We start from the raw sequence: 15,274 nt of genomic DNA on the forward strand, positions 1-15,274 counted from the left end.
ATTATGAGGTCCAGAAACCTCTGCCGAGGGTTACGAGGTCGCAAGGGCAAGGGTTGCTGGGGATCTGAGATTTGAGGGAGAGAAGAGAAAGAAAGATAGTAGCGGAGAGAAAAAGGGACGCTAAACTCACCAGCCCATAATTTATTAATTTATTAATTTATTTAAGTTTTTTAATTTTTTAGTTCTTTTTTTTAATTTCCACGTGGACCCTTAATGACATGTGGCGCCCAGTCATTGTCCACATGGGCACCACATCATCAGTTAACGAAAGAATTAACAACCAGACTAACGGATGTATGAGACTGTCTTAAAATTAACATTTTAGGTATGACTATGGGACAAAAAAAACTTCATATACCAAATGTTGAAAACCACAAAACTTGAAGGTAGTTAACTGAGATTTACCCTTTAAATTTTTTTTAAACCTTATAAGGTTGAAATTGTCATTGCATAATAGGGTATATAAATCATTTAATATTAAATTTTAATGTGGGATGTATTCAACATTATGTGGGGTACTAATAAAAAAAGTCCTTGCGGTTGGCTCAAGTTTATTAATTTGTAGGGATTACTTGTAATTAGTGGGATACAATTTTTATTTAGCATTTTTCTACTGTAATTAGGATTAGCAGTTATTGTTTTCCTTACTGTAATTAGGATTTTTCTACTATATATTTGCCTCCTAGGATGGAACATCCAACATCGTCCTGGGGAGTGGATCATCTATGCCTTATATGTATATTCCCATCTCTTCCTAGCATGAGGTCTTTTGGGAGCTCACTGGTTTCAGGTTCCATTGGAACTCTGAAGTTAAGCGAGTTCGCACCAGAGCAATCCCAAGATGGGTGACCCACTGGAAAGTTCTTATGTGAGTTCCCAGAAACAAAACCGTGAGGGCGTGGTCAGGGCCTAAAGCGGACAATATCGTGTTACGGCGGAGTTGAGCCCGGGTTGTGGTGGAGGCCTGGGCTGGGATGTGACAATTTGGTATCAGAGTCAATCCCTGGTCGGAAGTGTGCCAACGAGGACGTCGGGCGCCTAAGGGGGTGGATTGTAACATTCCACATCGCCCAGGGGAGTGGATCATCTATGCCTTATATGTATGTTCTCATATCTTCCTAGCACAAGGTTTTTTGGGAGCTCACTGGCTTCGGGTTCCATTGGAACTCCGAAGTTAAGCGAGTTCGCGCTAGAGCAATCCCAGGATGGGTGACCCATTGAGAAGTTCTAGTGTGAGTTCCCAGAAACAAAACCGTGAAGGCGTGGTCGGGGCCCAAAACAGATAATATCATGCTGTGGCGGAGTCAAGCCAGGGTTGTGGTGGGGGCCCAGGTCAAGATGTGACAATTTGGTATTAGAGCCAATCCCTGGCCGGAAGTGTGCCGACAAGGATGTTGGGCCCCTAAGGGGGGTGGATTGTAACATCCTACATCGCCCCAGGGAGTGGATCCTCTATGCCTTATATGTATATTCTCATATCTTTTTAGCACAAGGCCTTTTGGGAGCTCACTGGCTTCGGGTTCCATTGGAACTTCGAAGTTAAGCAAGTTCGCGCAAGAGCAATCCCAAGATGGGGGACCCACTGGGAAGTTCTAGTGTGAGTTCCCAGAAACAAAACCGTCAAGGCATGGTCGGGGCCCAAAGCAGACAATATCGTGCTATGGCGAAGTCAAGCCCGAGTTGTGGTGGGGGACCTGGCCGGGATGTGACAATTTGGTATCAGAATCAATCCCTGGCCAGAAGTGTGCCGACGAGGACATCGGGCCCCTAAGGGGGGTGGATTGTAACATCGCACATTGCCTAGGGGAGTGGATCTTCTATGCCTTATATATTCTCATATCTTCCTAGCACAAGGCTTTTTGGGAGCTCACTGGCTTCGGGTTCCATTGGAACTTTGAAGTTAAGCGAGTTCTTGCAAGAGCAATCACAGGATGGGTGACCCATTGAGAAGTTCTCGTGCGAGTTCCCAGGAAAAAAAAAAAAAAAAAAAAAAAAAAAAAAAAACCGTGAAGGCATGTAGGGCCCAAAGTGGACAATATTGTACTACGATGGAGTCGAGCCTGGGTTGTGGTGGGGGCTCAGGCCAGGATGTGAGATAGGAGTGAAAATAATATCAAAATTCCCACACAAACTTAATTTTAGCATTTCTACGAAGATTAAGTAATATATTAGATTGAGATATGAGTGTATTTATCTATTCTTTATTACAACGATATTACTACTCTAATCTAAACTAAAAAGAGACATGATGGTTTATGTTATCGTAGGGTCCTTCCCGACCCCAACAATCCCAAAGGAAGAAAGGCCAAGGCCACACACTAGTAAAAAAAATCTTTGTGCGACAATGTACACATCATCGCGCAAAGTGACTTTGCATAACGAAATTTTAAAAATCATTGCGCAATGTATTTAAAAAATAAATAGAATTAAAATTATTTTTTAAACATTTGTGCGACGAAATATTTCATCACCTAAACTCAATTTATTTTCTTTTGTTTATTTAATTTTATATTTTAAATTGTAAAATAAAATTGTTTTCTTTATTTGTTTTTTAACTTTGCGCGACGGATATCAATATTATCTACACCAAGGAGAAAGGTGTGAGCTTAGCATCACAATGGGCTAGTAATAATGTGGTTATTCAATTTTATATTTTAAATTGTAGAAGAAAATTGTTTACTTTATTTTTATTATTTTTCAAAAACTTTTCGCGATGAACAACAATATTTCGTTTCCCAAACCAATTTTATTTTATTTTTTATTTAATTTATATTTAAAATTATTTTCGTTATTTTTATTATTTTTAAAAACTTTGCGCGATGAATATCAATATTTCGTCGCTTAAACTCTACTTATTTTATATTTTAAATTGTAGAAGAAAATTATTTTCTTTATTTATTTTTGGTAGAAATTTTATGCGACGAATATCAATATTCCGTAGCCTAAACTCTATTTTTTATTTTATTTTATATTTTAAATTGTAAAATAAAATTATTTTCTTTTTTTGTTTTTTAAAACTTTGCACGATAAATATTAATATTCGGTCCCCAAAACCCTATTTTTTTGGTTATTTAATTTTATATTTTAAATTGTATAATAAAAATTATTTTTATAATCTTTGCATTAAATGCAAGGATTGAGAAATGACCCAAATAAACAAGTTAACATGTAGATCCTTAGATATGGAATCACTACATCTAAATTATTTTGATGCTAAATGATTAGAAAGCAAGTTTTAGATTAACGGCCAAAAATATTAAATCTCCTTTTTACTCTTTCACGCTCTTATTTCCAAGTAAAAGAAATCATAAAATAGACATTTTTCGGATGAAATGAATAAACGAGAACGAGAAATCGTAAGCAGATTTTTTCGAGTGCCAATGACTAAAAGAAGAGTGGCACGATGTAACAAATCAAAACAAAATAATAAATTGATATGAATATAACTTTTATTAAAATTTCAACAGAATCCACAGTACAACTAATTTGGCAATTCCACGAACTTCACAATTGCTATCTGGAAAATCAGCAGAACCAGCGTACATTGTAATTTTAAATGACTTCAGAAAACAAATAAAAAAAGAAAATGGGCATCAACGTCTTCACATTTCGGTTCCCCTTGAGCTTCCATTAAATTGATGTTTCTGAGAAGAGCAAGAAAGCACTCCCCTGCAGAATGTACACGCAAAGATGCACAAAATATGTATTGCAGAAGAAGTTCCATCAGTTAACAGAATTTGATCCAACAGTTCTCCCTACTCTCTCGGAGCACGCTGCAAAGTGCAAAGTAAAACCAAGCCATCCCCACTCTTATCGTGTTTAAAAGATAGTCTAAATGTCTGAAAAAAGACGACAGATTTCGGTTTTAAGAGCCCTATCTGGGTTGTTTTGACAGCAAACATAAAATGCCAGATACTCAACATGGCAAGAGAAGCCGTAACCTTTTGCCGCAAGATAATGTGCATGAGTACAAATTCCACTATTCATGTACAAGCTGGCTTGAAAAAGCCAATGTGCTGCATACTCCAACAAAATGACGAAAAAAAAAAAAAAGTTGAGAGAATACCATAAAAATGAAGAAACTCATATAATGTTACAGTGAACATGGAAGTCGATCTAACTATGTTAACTCCGCAATCGTTTTCTTTGACTACCCTCTTCAATAATTCCCTGCGAGTCCGAAGAAAAGTGTTCAAGATAAGTACATAAATTTTCAGCACAGCTTGCAGAAACCAAATATGTCTCGGGTACATGCAAAAGACATAATGTTACACATCCGGCTTTTCCATTGTTCAAATTTAAGTACATAAATTTTCAGCAGAAACCAAATAGGTCTCCGGTGCATGCAAAAGACATAATGTTACATACTACCTGTAAAGCATAACATATTCAATCTTGGTAATCACTAAACATCCTATAATAGCATGAAAATAACTGGGAGCCGCATGCACACCATAATATTCAGAAAACCATGGGCATAGGACTAATACAAATATGATATAGAAGATTGTTATCTTCTAAAGATGAAAATGCTTATCGATGCAAAACATTTAAAACAAAACTGGGAATTTACCGTTATCAGATATATTTTTGAGAAAGCAGTTATAAGCAATGAAAATTACTATGAAAAGTGGAGATGTACCCCTTGATCTTGTCCAAAACCTTCAGGGGAGACCACACTTGACTCGGATCTGCATTTAGCATGCACAATAGGACCTAATTGTGACCTATCCATTCCTCCTGTTGCTCCGTCAGGTGCATTCATGTACACAGCATCTTTATACATCCACTCTTCATTCTCATCACTATAAAAGTCATCAAAAGTCTCTCCACATAATGCACACGAATTCTGATCCTCATCGGCAGGAACAGCCATTTCTTCATCACTCTTCTTTTCCACTATGGTCTCAGCAGGCAAAAATCCAGGGACTGCCTCAGTACCCAATGCCTCTGCACCAGTGAGCCACATACTTTTATTTACAAACCATTTGCGAGAGGGCTTCTGCTTGCGGTTTTTAGACATGCGATTCTTTGTTACATGCCAATCCATATGACTACTGTGCTCTTCTTGGCACTTGAACCTAAGGCCACAGGTTGTGCATTGTCTAGGGAGATCACCATATAGGGCACTTATTACAGATTCATGACGCACCTTGAGAAGGTCGGCATTAAATTCGACTCCTACAGAATCCTAAACATTTAATAACTTGGTTGAGCATCCCCAGCATTGAATTATAATATCAAATATTCCAAAAGAAAAATATAGAAGGATGTCATGTAAATACCTGGACAGGGCTTTGATTTGTCAATGAGATCAAACCTTGAGCCATGAGAGAACTAATCAAACCAGAATAGGCATTGCAGGGCTGATTGCTAGAGACAACTGAACCAGGGTTTTGGACGGAAAGTATGCCTTGCGAGGGAGGAGGACCTGGTGGTAGAGGTGGCAAGGAGAACTGCGAACTGCCATTTGGGTTATAGGGGGTTGGTATGCCCAAGTGTTGACGAGGTACGGGACCTCGCAAAGTGTATCCGTGATTTAAGGGTGGTACCCCTAAAGAAGATGGCACCTGAGTTTCTGCAGATGAAAAAATATTCTCCCGTGCCTCCTGAGGTGGACGATACTGTGGTTGTAAGGGACGATATTGTGGCACCTGAGTTGACTTTGTCGATCTTGACTCCTTGTTTTCATAGCCATCTAACTGCTGCTCCGGCATGCATAAAGGATTATATGGGCCTTGATTTTTTACAGTATTGCTATAATTTATTGAACCGTACAGATTCCTCTGGTTCTGCATTGCAAAAACTGAGTGCACTTGGGGAGGGTGAGAATTATGCACGTTTACCGGAGGCCTTAAACCCATTGACACTGGCATCACAGATCGAGAGTCAGCAGTAACAGAGTGAACACTAGAGGAACCCATTCTTGATGTAATGGGCCCATGAAGTCGTGTATCAACATCTAGAAGCTTGTCATTAAAGGCAGACATTTTCTCACCACCTGAAGATATACCGCTTGTCACAAAGGGCGTCTGAATATTCCCTCCTCTTCCTTTGGCATTAAGGGGATTCAGCAAAGGCTGCAAGTGATGGAAAGGCATATTCCAGGCTTCTTGAGGGTAGCGAGAACCCAGATTATGATTTTTCTCAGACTGAAATCGAGACACAGCACCCGATGATCCATGACCGAACTGCAAGAACAGTATTAAATGTTCAGAGATGAGCTCAAATAACTTGGAATAATTTTTCATGTAATTTAAAGAAAACTTGATAGCAGAAATCAATAATATAGAACATTCATGATTGGAATACCATCAGTTTGGAATACTATACACAAGAAAAGGTAAGTGGTCATGGACTGAGCCTGACTGAAACAGAGACTGATTGAGGGATCTTCTGGTGCTAAAGTTTTATGTTAAGTCAAGCAAATGATGGGTTTTCAAGGATGGAGTTTCAGTGATGGAAAGTTCCAATGAATATTGTTGTGGTTTAAGCATTAATGCAGTCACGGATGCAGAAAAAGAATATATTAATGTCAGTTGACCAGGACCTCAAATAAGGTGCCACTCCACAACCAAACTATGAAAAGTTTACAATCTAACTAATTACATTAAGGCAAACATAAAAATCATTTAATTTTTCATGTTAACTAAACAAAAATGCTTAACAAACTAGTAGAGGGAACATACACCAAGTGGGGGAACTGAATCTTCAGCTATAATAGAGGACTGTTCGGCTGAAGGTGGATGTGCCTGACTAGACCAAGTACTCCTAACATCTGGCTCCAAGGAGCTTGCATTCTGTGTTCCATGGCTTGCCTTGTAGCTTCTAGAAGGCGGTACAGTTGAAGCCATGAAATCGTTACCCTGACCATGGTCTGCTAAATTTGGGGTCATATCTTCCCAGTCAAACTCTTCCTCCTCAGTATTCTGCCATGACATTGGAGTTGCCTTATGATCTAGACCGTTCAGGCCCAGCCGCCCAACCAGCAGAGGCTTATCATTTAAACTTCTATCTGCACTGTCCTTCCCATATGCGTCAATTAAAGCTCTTGGGTTCGGATGGTCAACTCCATTATATGCAGCAGAAGTATCAAACCGCTTCTGACTACCATCAAGATAGCGTTTTCTCTGCCATTCATTCGACTCCTCATCTTTACCCATTGCTCCACTAAGTCTATAATCAAACACGGAATTAGATGGAGAAGCCCTCTCAACAAACCTTCTTGGAGACTGTTCTGCTGCATATTCATCAACTGCTGATGGCAAAGACCTATCAAGCCCAATATTAGAAGGCGACGAAGATCTTGCAAGCCTAGCAGTTGAAGATGGGTGTAACTGATTGGAACCCAGGGCAAAAGGTGAATGACTCACACTTCCTGTTGAGTTAAATCTTTGGGATACAACCTACAAGGATACAACCTTTGCATTATTAGAATCACACTTGTCATGCATAATGGCAGGATTTTAAGAATACAAGTTTGACCTTTAAGCTCCTACTAAATGCTAAATACTCTGCAGGATTAATAGAGGTACAGATTTGAATGCCACAGTTCCACAGAGTGTGAAACAGAAACAGTTTAGACAAGCACCGTATTCGATAAAACGATCAACTTGAATTTCTTTTATGCTATATGCTTGAATTTTTCACGTTGGAAGAAGTCTCAAAATTTGTTTAATAATATGATGCTACAAATACAATTCTAGTCTAGGCCTTTGTTTGGGTATCAAATGCAAATTCTACATGGACTTGGAAAATCGTTACTAACAATTGGATGTCCTATTTGACAAAACTTAAAGGAAATCATGAACCAACTAGGAAAGGTGAACCAAAATCCTTATTGTTAAAAGAAACTCAATCCTTGTAATAAAAGAAAAGTGAACTCTTCTAAAAACATTAAATGTCATATTATCTTTTTCTACTGCTGATGATTGGTGGTAAAGCGACATCAAAGTGTCTGAATAATAGATCCCCTACCAAAAAATGTTAACCAATGGAAACATAGATAAATTTTCCACTAGTACACTAAATGCAGGTTAAGGTGTATTTTGAGCAGATTAAAATAGGGAGATTACACGGAAAGCTTACACCATCTACATCTGAACTGTCCAACTGACGCAAATATTTTGGATTGACATGGATGCCATGAGCTGGTCGAGGAGATTCAGAAGTCCTCAAAGGTGGTAATCCTGATGATTGTTGGTTTGCTTGCGGAGAAAATTGCAGTTGCTCTTCGATCCTGCGAAGGACTGAAGGTGGAAATACTGCTGACCAAGTGCCAAAGAGGTGGCGCATGGCAGGGTGCTGATTAGGGTGTACTTGCCTGTATGCCTCGCAAAAGACCTAATGCATATATAAAATCATGTTAGAATTGTTTAATTATCAAAGAACACTACTTATACATAGACTTGAAATTAGGGATAACAAAAATACATCTGCAGTTGAGTTTTATCACCTCAGGAAGACGGGAAGAGAGAAACTTGGCATATTCTCGGCCAATATTCTTGACAATACTGTCTAAAAGATACAGTGAAGGCAGTTTATGCTCGACCGGGACCTGCAATAGACAAGTATCACACAATTAGGGCAATCTTCAACTTGACTAACAACTTCAATTTGGTGTTGATCCTAGTTTTTATTGCAATTCCTGTAGCATTAGGGTTGTTGATTCAAGAATGGCTAACAACTCACTGGGAAGTTTTGCTTGGTTGTTCATCAAAACAATGCTTCTGTGTGATCAAGCTTAATGGACATGTTTTTTGCAGGTCATTATGTTCATATACCCAAACGCAACCGAAGAAAAAGACAGAGAAAGTAAAGATTACAACTTTTGAAGTTGTTCTTCCCAATTGAGTAACATCAAGAATCTAAAATTTAAATTTCTATCAAACCAAACTGAGCAAAAGATGAACTGGGAAAAGTGGTAGGAATTAGAACTTTTAGAGTAAAGATTGGTATTTTTACAATTCCTAGAACTCAAACAATTACACAAGTCCAATCTGGGTTGTACAGAAACAGAAAACACCCCCAAAAGGATCCCCAATTGGCATACACCAATTCAGCAAAGCTCCGTCGAATAATCAAAAGAGGTAGAAGCAACCCGCAGATACCGAAACAGACCTCGAGAATGCGGGCGCAGATGGCGTTGGCGATGCCCTTTCCGTGGTCTCTCTGTTCGCCGGCGATGATGGTGAGATCGGTAATGATGGGCTTCGAATTAAAGATGAGCTCCGACAATACAATCTCGTAAAGATGGACGATTTCTTCGGTGCTGGGCGGCGAAACCTCGTCGTCGGGCGAAACCCTGAGGTCCTCCTCCCGCTGCTTGAGCAGAGCCCTGAATCGGTCCACTATCGGAGTCGGAGGCTGGGGCTTCTGAGCCAACTCAGCACCGGGCATGGCCTTTCCAGCGGTGTGCGGGGAAAAAGCGACTCTAGGGTTTTCTCGGGAAAGTGTGAGCCTTTCCGAGTCCATGGACAGAGTTGGGAGTGTCGAAGTGGGTTATTGGAGAAATTGGGGCTGTTGGGGAAATTAGGGTTATTGAGGAGCGGCTTTGGGTGTTGACCCACGGCGGAAGGGGGAGGAGGATTACATAAGAATTAGGGTTTGGTGTTCCCACCACCACCGTAGAAGTAGAAGAAAACGGCGTGGTTTTGGCTTTTGATTCTGAGAATTGGTTACTTACCTCGTGACGTGACCCGAGAGGCCTTTCCCTCTATTTTCGGCTTTCTCTTCCAAGGAACGACAAGTCGTTAGATTAAGTGCACCGACATGTCGTTTTCTAGGTTTAACTATAACGGTATAACCTGCAAAACCAAAACTCCATATATACAGCATTTGGGGTATCCTGCTTTTGCCTTTTGCCTTTTCGTTTATTGTTGAAGAAAGCTTATACCCTTTACATTTTACGGTGTTAAACATGCAAAAGTTTGAATCTTGTATTTGTTAATTTGTGTAATTTCCGAAAAAAATTGTTAGATTAGGCGTTTAATTAGTACCAAAATTTTAACGGTCTATGATTGTAAGCCAATGAAATTCGATATACCAACAATTTTGAAATAGTTGCTGCTAAAATCTTGGATTGTACATGTCAATCTATGAAGTTTATGTTTATGAAGACCGCTTTCTGGTCCGTGGTGTTCCCTGATGACTCAATGCAACATCCGTTTTTCGGTTGTCCGGTTCTTGAGGAATTATCTCTAGAAAATTGCAGTTGGTCGAATGTCAAGTTTGTGAGTATACAAGCTCCCAAGCTTTTGAAATTGACTATAGATGAAGACCGCTACTTTCCAGAGATTCAGATGGCTGTCAGATTATGATATTTGGTGTTAGTCTCACATATTTCACTTATTCTGGTAAGAAACGGAGACATATTGCTTACCGTTTCTATAAGCTCCTTAAAGGGCTCTCTATGTGGAGGACCTAAGGTCATGTCCAACCGAAGGGTTCAGAGGGTCAGAGGACTGAAAATAACCTAAAAATCATTTCCAACCGAGGGCTAGGCCAGAGGGCTCGTGGGCCCAATAGAATCTGAAAGGGCCAAAGGGCCAAAGGGATGGCCACATGCAGCCAGGCTGGCTGGAATTTTTTGAAGTAGTGTCGGTTATAACCAACACAAATAGTCAGACAATTTTGAACAGAAGTAGTGTCGTTATAACCGACACAAATATGGAAAATTTTTAATATAACGGCTAGCTGATGTTAGCTAGCCGTTATTTTTGAATTTTTTTTTTTTTTTTTTTTTTTTTTTTACAAATTTTTTTAAATTCTATTTGTTTCCTATAACTTCCTAAACCATTATACAGCATTAAATTAAATTAAGTAACATGAAACAACATTAAATATAAATAATAAATTATGTTTGGCCTTATGGCCCTTTGGTCCTCGGTTGGAGACGGTTTTTTGTGACAGGGCTAAAACGAGCCCTATGGCCCTTTGGCTCTCGGTTGAAGATGGAAACAAATATGGTCATGTACTGTTCATTAAAATATTAATTTCTTAGAGGACCATAGGATTAAAACGAACCCTCTGGTCAACGCTCGGTTTGGAGATGGCCTAATCATCTCCAATGATGCCTTTGAGGTATATTGTCTTCTCCTTTGATTACACTTGTTAATGTCTAAAATCGCCTAATTTTGATGATTGGCTTCACCCTGTTCTTAGGTGGTTCTAAATACTGCACCACAACTTCGTTCCCAGATGCCCTTTTTCAATGATTTGACCACTTTGGTATTGGAAGAACGGATAGATATTGGTCAAAAAGCACTATTCACGACGCTCCAATACTGTCCTTGTCTTGAAACTCTAGTATTTCTTGAGGTAACTTCCTGATCACGGCATTGTATTGTTTTCTCTTGTGTTCTGTTTTCCTGTAATGTTGTTAAAATGGCTAAGGTTTGATGATTTAGGGGATCTGCCTGTCCTCGAATCGCGTTGAAGATGGTGAGGTGTTGGAGCCACTGCCTCCATGTTTCATGCTCATCTTAAAACGATTGAAGTGGGTGAATTTGCTGGACAACAGGATGAGTTTAGCGCATTGAAGATTTTGGTAAAGAATGCAATGGTCTTGGAGAAGGTGGATCTAGTTTGCTCCACGAACCTCGAAGGGGGACCAGAGAAGAAGACGGAGATCACCAAACAGTTAACTGATCTTCCCAGAGGACCAGAAAGCAGCGAAATTGAGATTGTCCTTCATTAAGAGCAACTCCAGCGTTGGAGCCCTCCCCCCTGGCAATACACTATTCAATCCACCTAATGAACAGTAACTGCCCTTAATGAACAGTAAGTAGCCCTGACAATAGAATTTACATCTCCACCGTTACACTTTAATAGCCCTGGCAATAGGCAATAAAATATTAGTATTTTTTTTTTTTATAAAATAATACAAAATAATTTTAATTGTAATATCGGATAAGATTTTTAATCGTTCTCGTTGCGCCACGTGTCATTATCCGAAGTATTATTAAATAATACAAAATAATACAATTATTGGTGATGGATTTCTGATAAGATTATTAACCAATCACGTCGCGCCATGTGTCATAATCGGTTCAATGTCGTCTTCTTCTTCCTCAAGGATGATGTGGGAATACAATCAGGAAGAGGAAGAATTGTTTAACGAATCTGAAGCAATCTTCAATCACCAAAGGGTAAGAAATGAGAGGGAAGAGGATGAGGAGCGTCAAATGAGAAATGACGAAGTAAGAAGGGGCAGAGCCTCACATTCCCGTCGAGTCATCCAAGCTGCGGCTCAGATCTGCAGGCCCAGCCGTTCCGGAAACCTTGATAGAAGCAGGCAACGACGAGGTATGGAACTCTTGGATGATTATTTTGTTCCTAATAGTGCATTCCCTGATACGTACTTTAGACGTCGTTTTAGAATGGAACGACATTTGTTCAACAAAATCATGATTGCTGTTTGCAACCATGATTCTTATTTTGTGCAAAAAAAAGATGCTTTTGGTGCTATGGGTCTACTGCCTGAGCAAAAAATTACTGCTGCCTTGCGGATGCTTGCATATGGAGCATCTGCAGACCAAGTGGATGAGATAACGAGGATGGGGCAATCAACCATTCTTGAGTCCCTGATGAGGTTTTGCGGAGCAATCGAATCTATCTACACCGCTGAGTACCTCCGCAAACCTACACACATGGACTTAGAGCGGCTGTTGAAGAAGGCGGAGATGCGTGGCTTTCCTGGGATGATTGGAAGCATTGATTGTATGCACTGGACGTGGAAAAACTGTCCAAGTGCATGACAAGGCGCTTACAGGGACAGAAAATGAGCAAAAAGTATCATTCTGGAGGCGGTGGCATCTTTTGATACATGGATTTGGCACGCCTTTTTCGGGGTCCCGGGAGCTCAAAATGACATCAACGTCCTTGCCCAATCCCCAGTGTTCAACGATGTCCTGCAAGGAAAGGCACCAAAAGTTACGTATGAGGTCAACGGACGTTCAGGGAGGGGCGTTTCGGGCACTTCTTCTGCATCATCTTCATGAACATGATCGGGTGTAGAGTGTAGAGGGGTGTTGTTCATGTGCACTTCTGGACCGACTGACACAACTCTAAATTTAGGACAATCTTTGACAATATTCCAACATTCCCACCGGTTGAATGATTTATTTTTGCTTTTGGTTTTGGCAGCGTACCAAGCTTGTGCTTGAAGTTCCTACACAATAAAAATAAGTAACAAATAAATAATTATAATGAAAATAAGTAACTAGCAAATATATACATATATATATAAGTAACAAATATAATGAAAATAAGTAAGAAGGCTTCAAGTTTAGTAAATAATGAAAATAAGTAACTAGCAAATATATATATATATATATATATATATATATGTCATGTTAATCATAACATGAGGCTAGAGTTCCAAGTTTAGTAAATAAATAATACAAACAAACAAATAAATAAATAATACAAACAACATAATTATAATGTAACAAATAAGTAACAATAAATAATAAATTTTGTACGTAACAAATAAATAATACAAACAAATAATTATAATGTAAGTATGTAACAAATAAATAATACAAACAAATAATTATAATGTAAATTTGGGTATCAAATAAATAATATATTGTTACCTGATCCGAGTAATTTTCCCCACTTCGAATATTACTACTAGCTTGTGCCAAAGTGTCTCTCCACGTACTAAATGATTGGCTAAGTAATTTCCAACGACTGGACATCGATTCTTTGGTTCTTTTCCCACCAATTTTCTCAAGAAAATTGGTATGAATAAGACTCCACATTTCTCGCAACTGCATCTCATTACCCATAAGCGAACTATGAGTAACTTCAACCCAGCTAGTACACAACGCAACATCTTCAATAAGCGACCAATTCGTACCTGCACCAGTGGTCATTTTGTTGAAAAAAAAATGGATTCAAACTTTGAGACAAAGAAAGGAATGTGATTGAAAGTAGTTGAGAAAATATGAAATTGTTGTGTAAGGTAGATGATAATGAGAAGATATTTATAGAAAAGTAAAAACAATTTTTTTTACAATTTTTTTCAGATTTTTCAGATATTTTTTTGAATTTTTTTGAATTTTTTACAATTTTTTTTAAATTTTTATTCAATTAATTAATCTCTGCCGTTAGATATAAAAAAATTTGAATTCCAACGCTCCAGATTGTGCCACGTGTCACAACGGTAACTTTTCAGATTTTTAAAACTATTTTTTCATTTATTTTTTAATTTATAAAGCATTTTAATATCCACCGTTGATCTCAGATCAAACGGTGGATATTAAATCTGACTTTTTTTTTTTTTTTTTACCGTTGAGATCTAACGGTCCACATTAAGTGACCGTTAGGATCTAACGCACCGTAGGAAGCCACGTGGCTTCCCAACGGTAACTGACACTTGCTTTTTTTAATTTTTTTTGTGTCGGCGACGCGCCCCCACGCGCGGGTGGGGTGCACGCGCCTGACACAAAAAAAATTAAATAATGGGCTGACGCCACCCTGACGTCAGCATTGCGTCAGCCCCACCTCGGGCTCAAGGCCTGGCAATCCCTCACGGGCCTGGCCCTCGGGCCTCCCCCTGCCTTCGGCCTCTCCCACGCTGGAGCATCACCACCGGCCCTCGGGCCATGGTTTTGGAGCCTTTCCCCCGAGCAAAACCCCACGCTGGGGATGCTCTAAGTTTGTAATTTGCGCTCTAGACGTAAGCTTCGTGCTTTGACATGGCTTCCTTTTGAACCTACTAACTTGCAGTGATGTACCTTGTTATTTGGTTGCTTCCTTTTGAATCTGCCGACTTGCAATGATATCTTCCGTGTTATTTGCTCTGCTCCTGGCATCCTGGTTCAAATTATTTTTAACTTACGTACATAGCAACGTTTGATTGATTTAAGATATCGTCACGATAGTGAAAATTAAAAGTAATTATTTTTAACTGTTAAAGTAACAAGTCTCGTTAGTGTAGAACATTAAACCCCATAATTTAAAAAATGCAACAATTGAATTTGAAACCAGATGGACCAAAGTGAAACTTTGTCCGAAATAAGGAACAAAATCACAGTTTGGCCTTGGTTGATCGAGTACACCGACATGTCGTTTTCTAGGTTTATAAGTACCCTCCAAAAACAGAGCTCTCACACAAAAAAGAGGGAAACTTTGGATGGGGGACTGAGAACTGCAAACCCTTAAGCAGACCAAGCGACGAGGAGACGAGAAGACGAAGAGTTGTGCGACAGCGTTTTCTAGGTCAGTTTTCCTTCTTCCTTACCATTCATGCATTTCTGATTTCTGC

The 15,274-nt window shown here is 39.2% G+C and overlaps 2 protein-coding genes across 5 annotated transcripts; one reads left to right on the top strand and one right to left on the bottom strand.

Annotated features, from left to right (window-relative positions):
• Positions 1 to 3,431: 3,431 nt before the first annotated feature.
• LOC137729809 (polyadenylation and cleavage factor homolog 4-like) lies at positions 3,432 to 9,698 on the bottom strand. 4 transcript variants are annotated; one of them, XM_068468846.1, is made up of 8 exons: positions 9,121 to 9,698; positions 8,456 to 8,557; positions 8,089 to 8,343; positions 6,690 to 7,406; positions 6,002 to 6,191; positions 5,286 to 5,869; positions 4,643 to 5,191; positions 3,432 to 4,170 (listed from the first exon to the last, which is right to left on the bottom strand). In XM_068468846.1, the coding sequence occupies exons 1-8, from the start codon at positions 9,472 to 9,474 to the stop codon at positions 4,126 to 4,128; spliced, it is 2,796 nt and encodes a 931-aa protein (XP_068324947.1). In that variant the 5' UTR covers positions 9,475 to 9,698; the 3' UTR covers positions 3,432 to 4,125. The 4 variants fall into 4 exon arrangements, with proteins under 4 accessions (XP_068324947.1, XP_068324946.1, XP_068324945.1 ...); XM_068468845.1 differs by having other exon boundaries at positions 4,623 to 5,191; positions 5,286 to 6,191; XM_068468844.1 differs by having other exon boundaries at positions 5,286 to 6,191; positions 9,121 to 9,697.
• Positions 9,699 to 10,097: 399 nt separating this feature from the next.
• Positions 10,098 to 11,698, top strand: LOC137728604 (uncharacterized). The gene is made up of 4 exons (XM_068467339.1): positions 10,098 to 10,307; positions 10,404 to 10,454; positions 11,164 to 11,319; positions 11,522 to 11,698. Exons 1-4 carry the CDS (start codon positions 10,098 to 10,100, stop codon positions 11,696 to 11,698), a joined length of 594 nt encoding a protein of 197 aa, XP_068323440.1.
• The last annotated feature ends 3,576 nt before the right edge of the window (positions 11,699 to 15,274 follow it).

Source organism: Pyrus communis, chromosome 3 (assembly GCF_963583255.1).
Source record: "Pyrus communis chromosome 3, drPyrComm1.1, whole genome shotgun sequence".
Lineage (NCBI taxonomy): Eukaryota > Viridiplantae > Streptophyta > Magnoliopsida > Rosales > Rosaceae > Pyrus > Pyrus communis.

Bases quoted from the DNA above. Each gene is read 5' to 3' on its own strand.
- LOC137728604 (XM_068467339.1), top strand. From the start codon at position 10,098: ATGAAGTTTATGTTTATGAAGACCGCTTTCTGGTCCGTGGTGTTCCCT. The intron at 10,455-11,163 runs GTCAGAGGACTG...CCCTGTTCTTAG, and splicing joins CCAACCGAAGGGTTCAGAGG to GTGGTTCTAAATACTGCACC. The intron at 11,320-11,521 runs GTAACTTCCTGA...GCTGGACAACAG, and splicing joins AAACTCTAGTATTTCTTGAG to GATGAGTTTAGCGCATTGAA.
- LOC137729809 (XM_068468844.1), bottom strand. From the start codon at position 9,474: ATGGACTCGGAAAGGCTCACACTTTCCCGAGAAAACCCTAGAGTCGCT. The intron at 6,192-6,689 runs GTATGTTCCCTC...CTGTTCTTGCAG, and splicing joins ATTCAGTTCCCCCACTTGGT to TTCGGTCATGGATCATCGGG. The intron at 5,192-5,285 runs GTATTTACATGA...TTAAATGTTTAG, and splicing joins CAAATCAAAGCCCTGTCCAG to GATTCTGTAGGAGTCGAATT.